The sequence below is a fragment of the Oncorhynchus tshawytscha genome, linkage group LG30 (genome assembly GCF_018296145.1).
Source record: "Oncorhynchus tshawytscha isolate Ot180627B linkage group LG30, Otsh_v2.0, whole genome shotgun sequence".
Lineage (NCBI taxonomy): Eukaryota > Metazoa > Chordata > Actinopteri > Salmoniformes > Salmonidae > Oncorhynchus > Oncorhynchus tshawytscha.
In genome coordinates this window covers 46,738,005-46,753,728 of record NC_056458.1, presented here as the reverse complement: position 1 = coordinate 46,753,728, position 15,724 = coordinate 46,738,005, and the positions used below count along the sequence as shown (strand labels likewise).

General features: G+C 39.8%; 2 protein-coding genes across 2 annotated transcripts; one reads left to right on the top strand and one right to left on the bottom strand.

Moving 5' to 3' along the window:
* The first annotated feature begins 221 nt into the window (after window positions 1-221).
* On the top strand, window positions 222-2,639 carry LOC112228236 (heart- and neural crest derivatives-expressed protein 1). Its single transcript, XM_024393399.2, has 2 exons — window positions 222-1,078; window positions 1,627-2,639. The coding sequence occupies exons 1-2, from the start codon at window positions 605-607 to the stop codon at window positions 1,720-1,722; spliced, it is 570 nt and encodes a 189-aa protein (XP_024249167.1). The 5' UTR covers window positions 222-604; the 3' UTR covers window positions 1,723-2,639.
* A 3,044-nt stretch (window positions 2,640-5,683) lies between these two features.
* sap30l (sap30-like) lies at window positions 5,684-15,686 on the bottom strand. Its single transcript, XM_024393400.2, has 4 exons — window positions 14,938-15,686; window positions 11,183-11,305; window positions 10,801-10,899; window positions 5,684-7,536 (listed from the first exon to the last, which is right to left on the bottom strand). The coding sequence occupies exons 1-4, from the start codon at window positions 15,121-15,123 to the stop codon at window positions 7,408-7,410; spliced, it is 537 nt and encodes a 178-aa protein (XP_024249168.1). The 5' UTR covers window positions 15,124-15,686; the 3' UTR covers window positions 5,684-7,407.
* Window positions 15,687-15,724: the final 38 nt, after the last annotated feature.

Below are 15,724 nucleotides of genomic sequence, written 5' to 3'. Positions count from 1 at the left end.
GTACTCTTCTTCGGGTTGAAAGGGGAACAGGCCGTGCAAATTATGTATTGGTTTGCATACGTTCTCATACCGGTTTTGGTTGTGGCACCATGGCGCATGTTATTGTAAACCTCGCTGACTGCTCTGCTCTCCCACACTCTCCACCCCAACCTGTGGCCATCTCACCTCATTGGCTGACTGGTCGTTCTGTTGTTTTCGAAACCATATAAACCTGAGGCCCCGCGCCTTCAGCAGGGTCAAATTTCTTGCGCAAATGAGAGCAATCCCACGAAAAAGGAGTGCTCTCCAGATTGTCAAAACCTGTCTGGATTATACTACTTCACTTTACACGTAATTGTTCTACCCTATCAGAATGACAACGACGGGGTTTCAACAAAATTGACACTTTTTTTTAAGGAGAAACGTTTATAAACGTTTGTTGCTTGTCTTATGTGTTTGTATTTGTTATAGTGAAGGTCTTCCTATGTCGATTTGGAGCATCATTCGCTAATGTCACTTTCCCCTGATCACTATAGCATTGGTCAGTGACGAGTGTTACCAACCTCAAGACTCCAAAAGACCTGCTGGGACCTGAGGAGATTTTGTTTTTGATCTATTTTCCAAAATGAACCTTATTGGGAGCTACCAGCATCATCATCTGATGCACGAGACCTTTCCATTCGTCCAGAGGTGCCATCAAGATAACCCGTACTTCCAAAGCTGGGTGGTGAACCACGGCGAAGTCCCTCCTGATTTCCAGATCCAGTCTCCGTACTCCACGGAGTTTGGGGCTCAGGGTCCGGCTCACGACAGCCAGCTGGACGCTCCCTCAGCGCGCACTGGGAAGAGGAGAGCCTCGGGGCCGAAGAAGGAGCGGAGGAGGACGGAGAGCATCAACACTGCGTTCGCCGAACTGAGAGAATGTATACCAAACGTACCCGCAGACACGAAACTGTCCAAAATTAAAACATTACGACTAGCAACAAGTTATATTGCCTACCTAATGGACGTGCTGGCTAAAGACACTGGAGAGACCGAGGGATTCAATGCCGAAATCAAGAAATATGATAACAGAGATTTGAAACGGAAACGGGAAACGGTAGGCTATGTGTTATAAATTGTATATTATTCTAACTTTGTAGGCCTAAAAAGTATTTGTTGGAATTTACATTCTGCCATCAACCTAAATTATTTTCATCGTTATTGAGTGTATTTAATGCGTAAGTAGGGAATATGCGCCGTCGTGATTGTGGTTTTAACTGTTGAAACAAAGTTGAGGCCATAATATTGTAATTCATGTATAGGTCTATTCAATTAACGTTAAAATCATTTGCTTAACCACATTTGTTGACAATTTAAAGCGAAAATATTTCACAGTTAAGAACAATTAAATTTATTTTAGAATCGCATATCAGAGTTACATTTTTTTTTTTTCTCAATTGAACAAGCCTGAGAAGGCCTTTAAAGATTCACAGTAGAGCATTGTGATCCTGCTAGCCTGGTTGTTACATGGTACATGTAGGTTAATAGGTGTTTATTTCATTCAGACCATGTCCATATACGTTTAGTTAAAAGTCAGTCAGCAATACAACTGCATAATGCTATGCTATATCAATATTCTGATCCCCTTTGTATTTTCTTTCACAGAACGAGGACCTACAAGAGTCATTAGGAAACGAGAAAAAGTTCAAAGGGCGGACAGGTTGGCCTCAGCAAGTCTGGGCTTTGGAATTGAACCAGTGACTGTTCTGACGTCACTGAGCAGAGCAAGCAGCAGAAACCCACGCAGACTCCGTATTCAAGCACTTCGCTGCCAGGAATACAACCACTTATATACACATCTATAGGCCTTCTACGTGCAATGTTCAAATTCAAACACGGTAGACTTGGTGAAATGCAATATTATGCAAATGATTCAAAAAAACTGCCTGGACACCTTTTCTTTGTCATTTGTATTCTTTGATAGAATATAAATGAAAGTTAGGCTATATAGCTTAGAATAAATATGTTTGGTTGTGGATAGGCCACATTACTGAACGGAGAGACTGACACGGTGGTATATGTGCGGTGTTTCTTTATTCTTTAACGCGGCAATCAATGTTCAGCACTGTTTTTTTTATGCTATGCATTGTCTTGTTATAATAGTGTCGACTTGTCGTGTTGTCTTGTTAATATTTTTTGGGAATCTACCTCAAATTAATGTAACTGTCCCTTTGAAATAGAAAACAATTACGTTTAGAAGTGCAGGACAAATATCTGTTAAAAAAAAATGGAACGTAATTCCAAAGGACACAGGTGGTTAATTATTAGACTGTATATTTGAATCTGACGAAATTGTTGTCTTTGTGTGAATTGGATGTAAAATTATATTAATAGATTACTTAATAAATGAATTACATAATTAATCACAACATCGTTGTAAAACGGCAATGAAATCATTCAGTGCTTGAAAAATAACGATTAGGTATAGGTCTTGATATGCATATCCCTAGGCTACTATTTATTAATTTCTAAGAGTACATTTTTTTATGTATTGATATCAATCACGAGACACATCCGGGTAATGGTACAGTTTGGTAAAACATTTTAGGTTACAAATGTAACAATTTAATCATAGCATGTGTGAAAAAAATAAAATAAAATAAAAGGTTGTGGAAGACCATAAGAAGCACATCCCCTCTCTCCCACTATCCCAGGTCCCCATACAGCTGGGCCCTCGAGGATACATTTTCTTATTTTGTTTCTTCAATCTTTTGTTTTATGGTAATGTGCTAGATAACATAAGGGTTTGAGGTGCAGTGGTTTAAAATATGAAAACACATGCTTCAGGATGCTGGGTCCGAAGTACAATAAATAATCAGTGGAATATATCTCTAGTCATAATTGATATAGGCGAGGGAAGTCATATGCCAGTCGTGATGGCAGTTATAGGCAATTTTCTTGGGTATGAGTTAAAACATTTGATTGGCTCTATACGATATTTACCATATTCATAAAGTCATTATAGATCAATATAGGTCTATAGTAATTCAGTTAAAAATGTAGACGAAAAACGACTATTTGGTTACATTCAATTTACGGTGATTACGTTCCATTTTGTCGGGACAGACGCACGCTGTTTCGCCCGGAACCAATAAAACCGTCTTTCGATTGACTTATCAGCCCACAAGATAAACTCGTCCCATCAATCAATCAATTTCAAAGCATAGCCTATACCAGGGTTTCCCTAAATTAGATCCCGGGGCCACGTTTTGGTTGTTGCCCTAGCAGCTGATTCGAGCATGACCGAGTTTGTGAAACCCTGGCCTATTTTAGTACAGAATAATCAAATTAAGAGATAAGATTAGGCTATTATTTCAATGATGCAAAAAAACATATATGCTTGAACAAAGATTTGCTTATAGATCCATCAGCAACTAGTGCTTAATATTAGGTCAGCATAATATTGGTTTGGACGTCTATATTTGCCTATGCATATACAGTGTTTTCAGGAAGTATTCATAGGCCTCGACTTATTCCACATTTTGTTGTGTTACAGCCTGAATTCAAAATGTAAATAAAACATTCTCATCCATCTACACACAATATCCCATCATGGTAAAGTGAAAGTAGTAGCACCTTGGGCAGCGATTACAGCGGAGTCTTTCTGGGTAAACATCTAAGAGCTTTCCACACCTGGATTGTACAACATTTGCCCATTATTCTTTCCTAAATTCTTCAAGCTCTGTCTGTCAAATTGGTTGTTGATCATTGCTAGGCAACCATTTTCAGGTCTTGTCATAGATTTAACTCGGCCACAATGTCTCCTTGGTAAGCAACGCCAGTGTAGATTTGGCCTTGTGTTTTAGGTTATTGTGCTGCTGAAAGGTGAATTCATCTCCCAGTGTCTGTTAGAAAGCAGACTGAATCAGGTTTCCCTTTAGGATTTTGCCTGTGCTTAGCTCCATTAGGTTAATATTTTTTATCCTGAAAAACTCCCCAGTCATTAACGATTACAAGTATACACATAACATGATGCAGTCACCACTGCTGCAGCCACCAAACTATGCTTGAAAATATGAGGAATGGTACTCAGTAATGTGTTGTATTGGATTTGCCCCAAACATAACACTTTGTATTCAGGACAAAAACGTAATTGCTTTGCCACATTTTTTGAAGTATTACTTTAGTGCCTTGTTGCAAACAGGATGAACGTTTTGGAATATTTTTTATTCTGTACAGGATTCCTTTTCACTCTATCAAATAGGTTAATATTGTAGAGTAACTACAATGTTGTTGATCCATCCTCAGGGATATTCAGTGTCTGATTTATTTTTACCAATCTACCAATAGGTGCCTGTCTTTGCGAGGCATTGGAAATCCATGCTGGTCTTTGTGGTTGGAATTCACTGCTCGACTGAGAGGTCTTACAGAAAATTGTATGTGTGGGGTACAGAGATGAGGTAGTCATTGACAAATCATATTGAACACTGCTATTGCGCACAGAGTGAGTCCATGCAACTTATATGTCTTGTTAAGCTTAAGCAAATCTTTACTCCTGGGCTTATATAGGCTTGACATAGCAAAGGGGTTGAATACTTATTGACTCAAGACAATTCAGCTTTTCATTTATGGGATATTGTGTAGGCAAGCGACAAAAACCCCTCAATTTAGGTAGTTTGAATAGGGTTCATTGCTCTCAAGTTGAGACTTTCTACATTGTGCCTGTGTTAGTACAGCAACTACGTTTACTTTTGAAATAATATATATATAGTAACAATTATGCATTTTCCACCCCAATGAACACAACTTCAATTAATTGCTTAAAATGAGTCTTAAAAGCTGAAAACATGAAAATGACCAAACATCTAAACTGTTGAAATATTTAGTTCCCAACAGACACAACTTTACATAAAAATCTTACAATCAAGGATGAATTAAAACTACTGTTCTTACTTTTTTTTGTGAAAAAAAAAAAACAAGACAAAATAGCTATACGGGATCCTTGGGACGTTCCTACGGTTATAGGTTCTGGCACGTCCCTACCGTAAACCTTAAACCCAAGCCATAACCTTTTTATGGCTAGGGGTTAAGGTTTACGGTAGGGACGTCCCAGGGAACACCGGATAGCACTAGCCATAGGTTATACAGGCTATATATGTCCCGTCTAACCTATTCCTCCAGCAAATAGTTGCATCTGTACACATGGATGGTCTCAACCGGCAAAGTTCATTGCTCATCAACGAATCATGTACAGGACATTTTTATTGGGGGGGCACACGTGTCATTCTCTTATTGCATAGCCTACGAAATGTCACATGTAGGAAACACGTCAGGTTTCAGCCCTGCTACCTTCATGTAGGAGTAGGTCTAGCGTTGTTTCTGCCGTTCAACCACTGGAGCCCAACAGAATGCTACTGACATCTACCGGTAGATCGAGTAACTACAGAGAGAAGGTGGAGGAAAATGCATGCGATAGAGGCATGCGGGAGAGGCTAATGCATGCGATAGAGACATGCGGGAGAGGCTAATGCATGCGACAGAGGCGAGGAAGAGGTGCACTGTAAATCTGCAACACTAGTGATAGGGCTGCATGACAACTCCACTGTCGGTGGTTGAAAAAGCATGGAAGGAGAGCAGTTTGTCCCTTACTAATTCTATCCAGCTACTATAAAATCACAAAAAGAGAGTGACTACCCCACAGCAAATAAAAAAAGACAAGTCATTATCTATGTACAATACGTTTATTAAAAGCAATACGCAGCCATATTTAAATACACGTATTATCTATTACAACAGTTAGGTTAACGCAGCACAGCCATTACAGTATTAACGCAGCACAGCCAATATGTTTAAGAGGGGAAATCTATATGGTGCTAACAAGGCTACAAGCGACAAAAAAAGAAAAAAAAAGCCATCGATACTTCAGCAATGACACACCAGACATGCCTAACTGATGGTGTAACATGGAACGCAGCAGACATGACTTATTTCTTGGGACTTATAAATAAGGACAGGGAAAATTGGAAACAAATCAATACTAAAAAGACATACCATCATCTGTGGAGAGACCACTGACTCAAACAAACCAGTGAACATACAGTGGTGTTGAAGTGAAGAAACTCATTAATTAGCGACACAGAGGAAGCAAAAAAAAAAAAAAAAACCTCCCATCTTCCTTTAGTGACTATAGTTGGTACTGTGATCCACTAGACAACACATTATTTCAACACTGTGCCAGGAAAGGAAATGGACTTGACAAGTCCAGGGTGACATGATTCCTCAGAAATACATTCCAATAGAATAGAACTAACATATTATAAACACTAGAGCAAAAGTACAGACAGTGCTCATTGTGCACTGTGAAAGCAATTTAGATGGTTCAAACACAGTTCACTGCTCTCCAAAGTTGAGACGTTCTATATTGTGCCAGTGTTAGCAGAGCAACAACGTTTGCTTTGGAAATAATATATTGTGGTAATAAGGCATTTCCCACTCTAATGAACACAGCTTCAATTAATTGCTTAAAATTAGTCTCAAATGCTGAAAGCATGATACATGACAAAAATCTAAAACAACTGTTGAAATAGTTACTCCCATCAGAAACACAACTTCACACAGAAATATTACAATCAAGGATGAACTAAAGTACTGTTCTTATATTTATCACAAAAAAGGTAGTGGGTAAAGAAAAACAAACAAAAATATATTAAAAAAATATTTGAAAATAACTTGTTTTTAACTGAAACACCACTTCAGTCTGTGTGTGTTTCAGTGTAGAAGATAGAGGAGAGGGAAACGTCTGAGTGTGTTTCAGTGTAGAGGAGAGGGAAAAGTCTGAGTGTGTTTCAGTGTAGAAGATAGAGGAGAGGGGAAAGTCTGAGTGTGTTTCAGTGTAGAGGATAGAGGAGAGGGAAAAGTCTGAGTGAGAGAAACAAAAACAATTGAAAAGGGTCTGCCAAAATGCTACATCATTCAACTTCCTCAGTCTTCACATGCATGTCACACCACCGGATAACAGAATGAGTACTAGCTGGACAACAGGAAAATGTACAATGCTTATTAAAACCTTTTTAAATGATCTTTTCATTCACAAAATGCACCCTGTCCAGTTTATTGATATCTTAAGTTTGCACACTCTGGTTTGGCACAAACCATTTTTCTTCTTCAAAAGTTGTTAACAGTCAACGCAAAAACAAAACAAAACAAACCCCCAAAACAAACATCTTTAAGGCAGTTATCTTACATTGCATTCCACCTTTTTGTTGATTTCTTCATATTCTGTGCATTTTGTACATATCAGCATATTCACATTACAGCATTACATTACCCTGCAGAGTCTCAACAACTGTCTTAAGATCAGTTCTGGCTGCCTGTCGGAAAACGCCTTGTTATCAAACACACGTGTCCATGTCCAAGTCTTGGTATGGGAAGTTAAATCGGTGGCCTTTACTCCAGCTGTTTGCTACCGTCTGACTTCTGGTCCAGTCGGCTTTTGGTGCTCTTCACCATATAAATAAAATAGGTCAGAGTCTCCTTCTCGTTCACCGGGATATTCCGGAAGTGACGACTGACAGTCTGAAAACAAACAACATTGGAGGACAAAATCATTTAGTTGTCACAGAGAGGAGAACAACGTTTTAGATTTTAAAAAATCACTAAAGTTATCATAGAGGAGAACAACGTTCTAGATTTTAAAAAATCACTAAGTTATCATAGAGGAGAACAACGTTCTAGATTTAAAAATCACTAAGTTATCATAGAGGAGAACAACGTTCTAGATTTAAAAATCACTAAGTCATCATAGAGGAGAACAAAGTTCTAGATTTAAAAATCACTAAGTTATCATAGAGGAGAACAACGTTCTAGATAAAAAAAAAATCACTAAGTTATCATAGAGGAGAACAACGTTCTAGATTTAAAAATCACTAAAGTTATCATAGAGGAGAACAACGTTCTAGATTTAAAAATCACTAAGTTATCATAGAGGAGAACAACATTCTAGATTTAAAAATCACTAAAGTTATCATAGAGGAGAACAACGTTCTAGATTTAAAAATCACTAAAGTTATCACAGAGGAGAACAACGTTCTAGATTTTAAAAAATCACTAAGTTATCATAGAGGAGAACAACGTTCTAGATTTAAAAATCACTAAGTTATCATAGAGGAGAACAACGTTCTAGATTTAAAAATCACTAAGTCATCATAGAGGAGAACAAAGTTCTAGATTTAAAAATCACTAAGTTATCATAGAGGAGAACAACGTTCTAGATAAAAAAAATCACTAAAGTTATCATAGAGGAGAACAACATTCTAGATTTAAAAATCACAAAGTTATCACAGAGGAGAACAACGTTCTAGATTTAAAAATCACTAAGTTATCATAGAGGAGAACAACATTCTAGATTTAAAAAATCACTAAAGTTATCATAGAGGAGAACAACGTTCTAGATTTAAAAATCACTAAAGTTATCACAGAGGAGAACAACGTTCTAGATTTAAAAATCACTAAGTTATCATAGAGGAGAACAACGTTCTAGATTTAAAAATCACTAAGTTATCATAGAGGAGAACAACATTCTAGATTTTAAAAAATCACTAAGTTATCATAGAGGAGAACAACGTTCTAGATTTAAAAATCACTAAGTTATCATAGAGGAGAACAACGTTCTAGATTTAAAAATCACTAAGTCATCATAGAGGAGAACAACGTTCTAGATAAAAAAATCACAAAGTTATCACAGAGGAGAACAACGTTCTAGATTTAAAAATCACTAAAGTTATCATAGAGGAGAACAACGTTCTAGATTTAAAAATCACTAAGTTATCACAGAGGAGAACAACGTTCTAGATTTAAAAATCACTAAGTTATCATAGAGGAGAACAACGTTCTAGATTTTAAAATCACTAAAGTTATCATAGAGGAGAACAACGTTCTAGATTTAAAAATCACAGTTATCACAGAGGAGAACAACGTTCTAGATTTAAAAATCACTAAGTCATCATAGAGGAGAACAACATTCTAGATTTAAATGGTTCATTTATCACAGAGGAGAAAAAGGTTCTATATTTCAGAGAGTACATCAGAGAGAAAGGTTCTATATTTCAGAGAGTACATCAGAGAGAAAGAGGAGGTCAGTGTAATCCCTCTATTGATTGAGCATCCAGTTTATTTCTGCCCACTTTAATAAAAAAAAATAAAAAAATCTGGCAAAGATTAGTGGCATTGAATATAGAATGTTATATTTAAAAGAAGGAGGCAAGACCAACAAAGACGAAGTGAGATCACCAGTCTGGTTAACCACAAAGTGACAAAAACATTGAGTCCCCCCATACTGTCAAGGATTAGAACCCCATGTATAAAGAGATGTGTTTCTAGGAGACATTCAATCCCCTTCTAAACCCAAAACACAGAGATCATTTTGAATTTAAAATAACAAGTGCGAGGGGAAATAAACATCCTCTGTGTAGTTTCACCCAGCTCCATTCAGGCTGACAGTTCCACTCAATGTGGGCGGCACATGGAGAGCTGTAATTGGTTGGACCTGTTGGCGTCCACTTTATTAATGATGTGACAGGCTCATTAATGGAGGTCTGGGCCTCTCTACAGCCTGGGGAAACATTCAACTTACAGGGCAGTTTCATTTATTTCAGCCAGCTCCCGCAACGACCCCTCCCCTCCCCCCTCCCCCTGCATCACCGGGTCGGGCTGGAAACATCATAGAGGAGTATTTGTAAGGACAGGAGTCGTGCCAGCTGCAAGATTACATGTCGATTTCACAAATTCTCCTAACAATCCGTCTATGTCCAATTAGTGTGTAATTGGTCTCCCACACCACATACATCATGGTAAATAATAACCATATTTATATTATGGGCCACGGGTTCCATTGGATGGGCTGGGCACACCTACTGAGGGTGAGGGTACCCCTTTACAGGAAAATCACAAAGAATAATTATCCTAGCGAAACCCCAAGACAGAAGTTAGCTCTAACAGAGTTAAGTCCTTCCGAGACAGTTTACCGAGTTCTTTGGATGGGACACTAGCTAACAATCGTTTATATATATATATATATATATATATTACAGAGCTGCATTGTTGTACGCAAAAAAAATGAACGCAAATGTTGAAATCTGTGACGTAACATTTTTAAAGTCCATCTACTGTCATTGTGGCAATAAACATTGCACTGTAATGTCCTATGGATATATTAACACCAAGCAGTCCAAGCCCAAATTAGGTTGGAAAAAGCTTATTTGGACATGGAATGGGAGTGACACGAGTAGTTTCAACACCCGTGGGTTTAACTGGCGCTTATCCAATTAGGTGTTCCATTCTACCAGCCAGCAACTCTTTGGCCAGCACGGAGCAGCTGTTAAACTGAACTGGTTTGGCAAGTTGCAGTTTGTTTTAGCCTGCTGGGAGACTTGGTAGGTAGTAGTCCAGTATTACAAAGTACATCTAGATTGCAAAATATCAATACACCATATAGGACAATACATGAATACATTCATCAAAGTTAAAAAAAAATAAGAAAAAAGTGCCTGATGCTTGTCTTTGGCTGGAAAATGTTGTTAGATACCCCACTGGTGGGTACACTGTTACCGGTCTATAACATCTTACATACACAGTACTGCTGTAGGCTTACTAGTTGACCTTGATGTAAGACAGGCACTTGTATTTCTTACTAAGCACTAATTTCTCTAACAGTCGTTTATTTTGAGAAAAGTTTTATTTGACTGTGATACGTGGTTGTCTTTAGCTACCTACCTTACTTGAATGCACTGAGTCTTTCTGAATCAGATAGTGAACTTAACGCCATTTTAAATGTAGGCCTACCTCAGCCAGTTGGGCCTTGTTTAAGCCAGGTCTGGTTTGCAGCTTGTAGTGTCTCTTGTAGCGTCTCAGCGTGTTCACCTGAAGCTGGAAGAGATCCACCTAACATCACAGAAACAGACCATGAGGAAAGACTGGTGTGTTATCCATCAAGGATGTAATATCTTTAAGCACCTTTTACTGTTCTCTATCAATTACATTTCACACAAAAAAATGCTAAAAGAGATTTCACACAGTTAGGACTTTTTCATCAATAGCCATCTTATGTTGTCTTTCATATCTATTCAACTTGCTGGTATTTTTCTTCAACAAGGATGTTTCCTATTGAGAAGCAATGTTGTGTTTTAGAGTAAGACGGTTAAAGGGAAGACAATGGGGCTGTTACCTCTGGAACTTCCACGTCATGGTCCGGAGACTCCCCTCCGTCGTCGCTCGTCTTCCTCTTCCTCTTGTTACGGACACTCTGGATAAAGTTTTTGTGGAAGTCGCATATGTAGAGATGTCGAACCTAAAATAAAAACAGATATAGAGTACCAGTCAAAAGTTTGGACACACATTCCAGGGTATTTCTTTATATTTAAAAAAAACAAAACTATTTTCTACATTGTAGAATAATAGTGAAGACATCACAACTATGAAATATCACATATGGAATCATGTAGTAGCCAAAAAAGTGTTAAACAAATCAAATTGTATTTTATATTTGAGATTCTTCAAAGTAGCCACCCTTTGCCTTGATGACGGCTTTGCACACTCTTGGCATTCTATCAACCAGCTTCAATTAATAGGTGTGCCTTGTAAAAAGTTAATTTGTGGAATTTCTTTCCTTCTTAATGTGTTTGAGCCAATCAGTTGTGTTGTGACTAGGTAGGGGTGGTATACAGGAGATAGCCCTATTTGGTAAAAGACCAAGTCCATATTATGGCAAGAGCAGCTCAAATAATCAAAGAGAAACGACCGTCCACACCTAACCAGCATGGCTACCACAGCATTATGCAGCGATACGCCATCCCATCTAGTTTGCGCTTAGAAAGACTATCATTTGTTTTTCAACAGGACACTGACTCAAAACACACTTCCAGGCTGTGTAAGGGCTATTTGACCAAGGAGAGAGAGATGGAGCGCTGCATCAGATGACCTGGCCTCCACAATCACCCGACCTCAACTCAATTGAGATGGTTTGGGATGAGTTGGACAGCAGAGTGAAGAAAAAGCAGCCAACAAGTGCTCAGCATGTGGGAACTCCTTCAAGACTGTAGGAAAAGCATTCCAAGTGACTACCTCATGAAGCTGGTTGAGAGAATGCAAAGCTGTCATCAAGGCAAAGGGTGGCTACTTTGAAGAATCTCAAATATATACATTTTTTGTTTAACACTTTTTTGGTTACTACATGATTCCATGTGTTACTTCACAGTTTTGATGTAGAAAATAGTAAAATGAAAGAAAAACCTTTGAATGAGTACATGCATGTGTCCAAACTTTGACTGGTACTGTATAATTATGATGATGCACAAGTGGAAAAAACAATCCAAATTTCACCAGATAATTCTCCTTTTGGGTGTGACAGATGTGACACTATTTCAATTTATTTATTTAATCTTTATTTAACTAGGCTGTTGTAGGCAGTTAAGAACACATTCTTATTTACAATGACGGCCTACCGGGGAACAGTGGGTTAACTGCTTTGTTCAGGGGCTGAACGACAGATTCAGCTTCAGGGATCGGATCTAGCCCAAAGCTCTAACCACTAGGCTACCTGCCGCCCCTACACTCTAACCACTAGGCTACCTGCCGCCTCAATGTGCTATTCAACTAGGCCAGTTTAACTCCTCATAACGTAGGTTTCCACATCATTTTGTATTTAGCTTGTGTTCTTGACAAAAGATTATTTGGGAAAGCAAAGGGAATAATTATTTATATTTGAGTTAGCCTAACCAAGTGTGGTAGCTCTGGTAATATTGTGTTGGGAGTGCCACAGGAAGAGGAAGCCAAAATTCTGGCCTTATGTAGCCTAGTGGTTAGAGTGTAGGGGCGGCAGGTAGCCTAGTGGTTAGAGTGTAGGGGCGGCAGGGTAGCCTAGTGGTTAGAGTGTAGGGGTGGTAGGTAGCCTAGTGGTTAGAGTGTAGGGGTGGGGTAGCCTAGTGGTTAGAGTGTAGGGGCGGTAGGTAGCCTATGTAGCCTAGTGGTTAGCCTAGTGGCCTTATGTAGCCTAGTGGTTAGAGTGTAGGGGCGGTAGGTAGCCTAGTGGTTAGAGTGTAGGGGCGGCAGGGTAGCCTAGTGGTTAGAGTGTAGGGGTGGTAGGTAGCCTAGTGGTTAGAGTGTAGGGGCGGCAGGGTAGCCTAGTGGTTAGAGTGTAGGGGTGGTAGGTAGCCTAGTGGTTAGAGTGTAGGGGCGGTAGGTAGCCTATGTAGCCTAGTGGTTAGCCTAGTGGTGTAGCCTAGTGGTTAGAGTGTAGTAGGGCCTGTAGGGGTGGTAGGTAGCCTAGTGGTTAGAGTGGTTAGAGTGGTAGAGTGTAGGGGTGGTAGGTAGCCTAGTGGTTAGGGGAGTGTAGTAGTGGTTAGCCTAGTGGGGTAGCCTAGTGGTTAGAGTGTAGGGGGCCTAGTGGTTAGGTAGCCTAGTGGTTAGAGTGTAGAGTGGGCGGTAGGTAGCCTAGTGGTTAGAGTGTAGGGGTGGTAGGGCTAGTGGCAGCCTATGTAGCCTAGTGGGCCTAGTGGTAGCCTAGTGGTTGGTTAGAGTGGTTAGGGGTGGTAGGTAGCCTAGTGGTTAGAGTGTAGGGGCGGTAGGTAGCCTAGTGGTTAGATGTAGCCTAGTGGTTAGCCTAGTGGCCTTATGTAGCCTAGTGGTTAGAGTGTAGGGGTTAGCCTAGTGGCCTTATGTAGCCTAGTGGTTAGAGTGTAGGGGCGAGTAGGGTAGCCTAGTGGTTAGAGTGTAGGGGTGGTAGGTAGCCTAGTGGTTAGAGTGTAGAGGCGGTAGGTAGCCTAGTGGTTAGAGTGGTTAGAGTGGGGCGTAGCCAGGGTAGCCTAGTGGTTAGAGTGTAGGGCCTAGTGGTGTGTAGGGTAGCCTAGTGGTTAGAGTGTAGTGGTTAGAGTGTAGGGGCGGTAGGTAGCCTATGTAGCCTAGTGGTTAGCCTAGTGGCCTTATGTAGCCTAGTGGTTAGAGTGTAGGGGCGGTAGGTAGCCTATGTAGCCTAGTGGTTAGCCTAGTGGCCTTATGTAGCCTAGTGGTTAGAGTGTTAGGCCAGTAACAGAAAGGTTGCTAGATCAAATCCCCAAGCTGACAAGGTAAACATCTATTGTTCTGCCCCTGAACAAGGCCATCATTGTAAATAACAAATTGTTCTTAACTGACTTGCCAAGTTAAATAAAAATAAATGAGCAGGTTTTCCTATACTCAACCATTGTGCATAAAATCATCTAAGAGAAATGACCATGGATCACCACTTGGGGACCTTTCATCTTATATTAGTAGTTTGGGAGCAAGAATCCACACCCCTGACCAGAACACAGCAACGTGTAGTTTTCCAGATAGCAAAGCCGCAATTTTACATTTCAAGTTCAATTGGGGCGGTGGTTGCGAAACGCCTTATAGCATTGAGTGCTGAAAGACAAGAGTTCTATCTGTCGGTGGCGGATACATTGTATACATTTCACAGCTGGATTTGACAGACAACTATACACTAGGGAGTTTATTTTCTTCTCCTTCTTCATCACATTTGCTTGTAGCCAAATAGAACTGCCTCGTAACTTTTGTGTCCCCCCCCAGGACAACCTATAGCTTCCTTAGTAACAGCCATTTTAGGGAGTGGAGGCGTGGAAAAGACTGTCTACGCAGGGTGAAACTGCCAGCCAAAGCTCGGATTGGAGGTGGGGGGAGAAACCCTTTCTTGTTTGCTGTCCCACTGGCTGCTACTCCAAATGAAACCATAAGCAGTCAGAGAGAAGTCCACCATTTTCCGTGATACATAATTATGGCGCAGAACAAACCTTATAATAAAAGAGTGAGGTTGAATTTGACAAGCTTGCTCGATTACCAAGTGCTTGGTTTGCTTAACCAGTTGGTAGAAGGGGATGTCTATGGGGACGAACTACATAGTCTCAAATGGTTGAGACAACGAACGTTAGTTAGCAATAAAACACTTACGCTTTTGTCGATGTCCAGTTTGAGTTTTTTCTGCGATATGCTTTTTTGGATCCGTTTGCTGAAGGAGGCGTTTCCAGCTGATCGTCCGCAGCGCTCACCGTCCTCAATCAAACAACAAGTCTGACCGTAAAACGGCGGCGCTGGGGGACCGTCGTGGCTGTCTTCTTCAGTGCTGAACCCGTTCATGATTATTGGGTTTGGGGATGTTTTTTTGTTGTAAAAAACCCACTGAGAAGGTTATTTTCTCCTCCCAAAATGTCCCCCCCCCCTCCTCCTTTTTTAAATATTTTTTTTATACAGACAAGCGTGAACTAGAAAGCTGTTTTTCTCAAATTAAACAAAATGCGGAAAAACAATTAAAATGACACTTTAAACGAGATTCCTGATCAAACTAGAAACTGTATATAGATTTTAAAAAATAAAAATAATCCATACCACAATTACAGGCTAGAATGTCAAGACAGGACCACAAGGTGGCTTTGCTATCAAAGCTAGCTGTGCTAGCGAACAAATTCCTGAGCCGACAAAAACGGTGATGTCGATTTTGTACAACGTGCAACCTTTACTTTTCGGTCATTCGTACATGCGGCACCAATCGGTTAACACATATCAAACTAAATCGGAACACAAAAGTCGTTTTTAAACTGATTAAACAACTTTGAAGTAATCACATATTTCAGACTTCACCTTAAAATAATAGTCGCGGTATTCTTTCAGAAGAGCCTTGTACAATGAACATGCCTTGTTCCTGCAGCGGAAGTTCTTCCTGGATCACTATTGGTTGTTT

Bases quoted from the DNA above. Each gene is read 5' to 3' on its own strand.
- LOC112228236 (XM_024393399.2), top strand. From the start codon at position 605: ATGAACCTTATTGGGAGCTACCAGCATCATCATCTGATGCACGAGACC. The intron at 1,079-1,626 runs GTAGGCTATGTG...TTTCTTTCACAG, and splicing joins TGAAACGGAAACGGGAAACG to AACGAGGACCTACAAGAGTC.
- sap30l (XM_024393400.2), bottom strand. From the start codon at position 15,123: ATGAACGGGTTCAGCACTGAAGAAGACAGCCACGACGGTCCCCCAGCG. The intron at 10,900-11,182 runs GTAACAGCCCCA...CTGTGATGTTAG, and splicing joins ATGACGTGGAAGTTCCAGAG to GTGGATCTCTTCCAGCTTCA. The intron at 7,537-10,800 runs GTAGGCCTACAT...GTTTGTTTTCAG, and splicing joins ACAAGGCCCAACTGGCTGAG to ACTGTCAGTCGTCACTTCCG.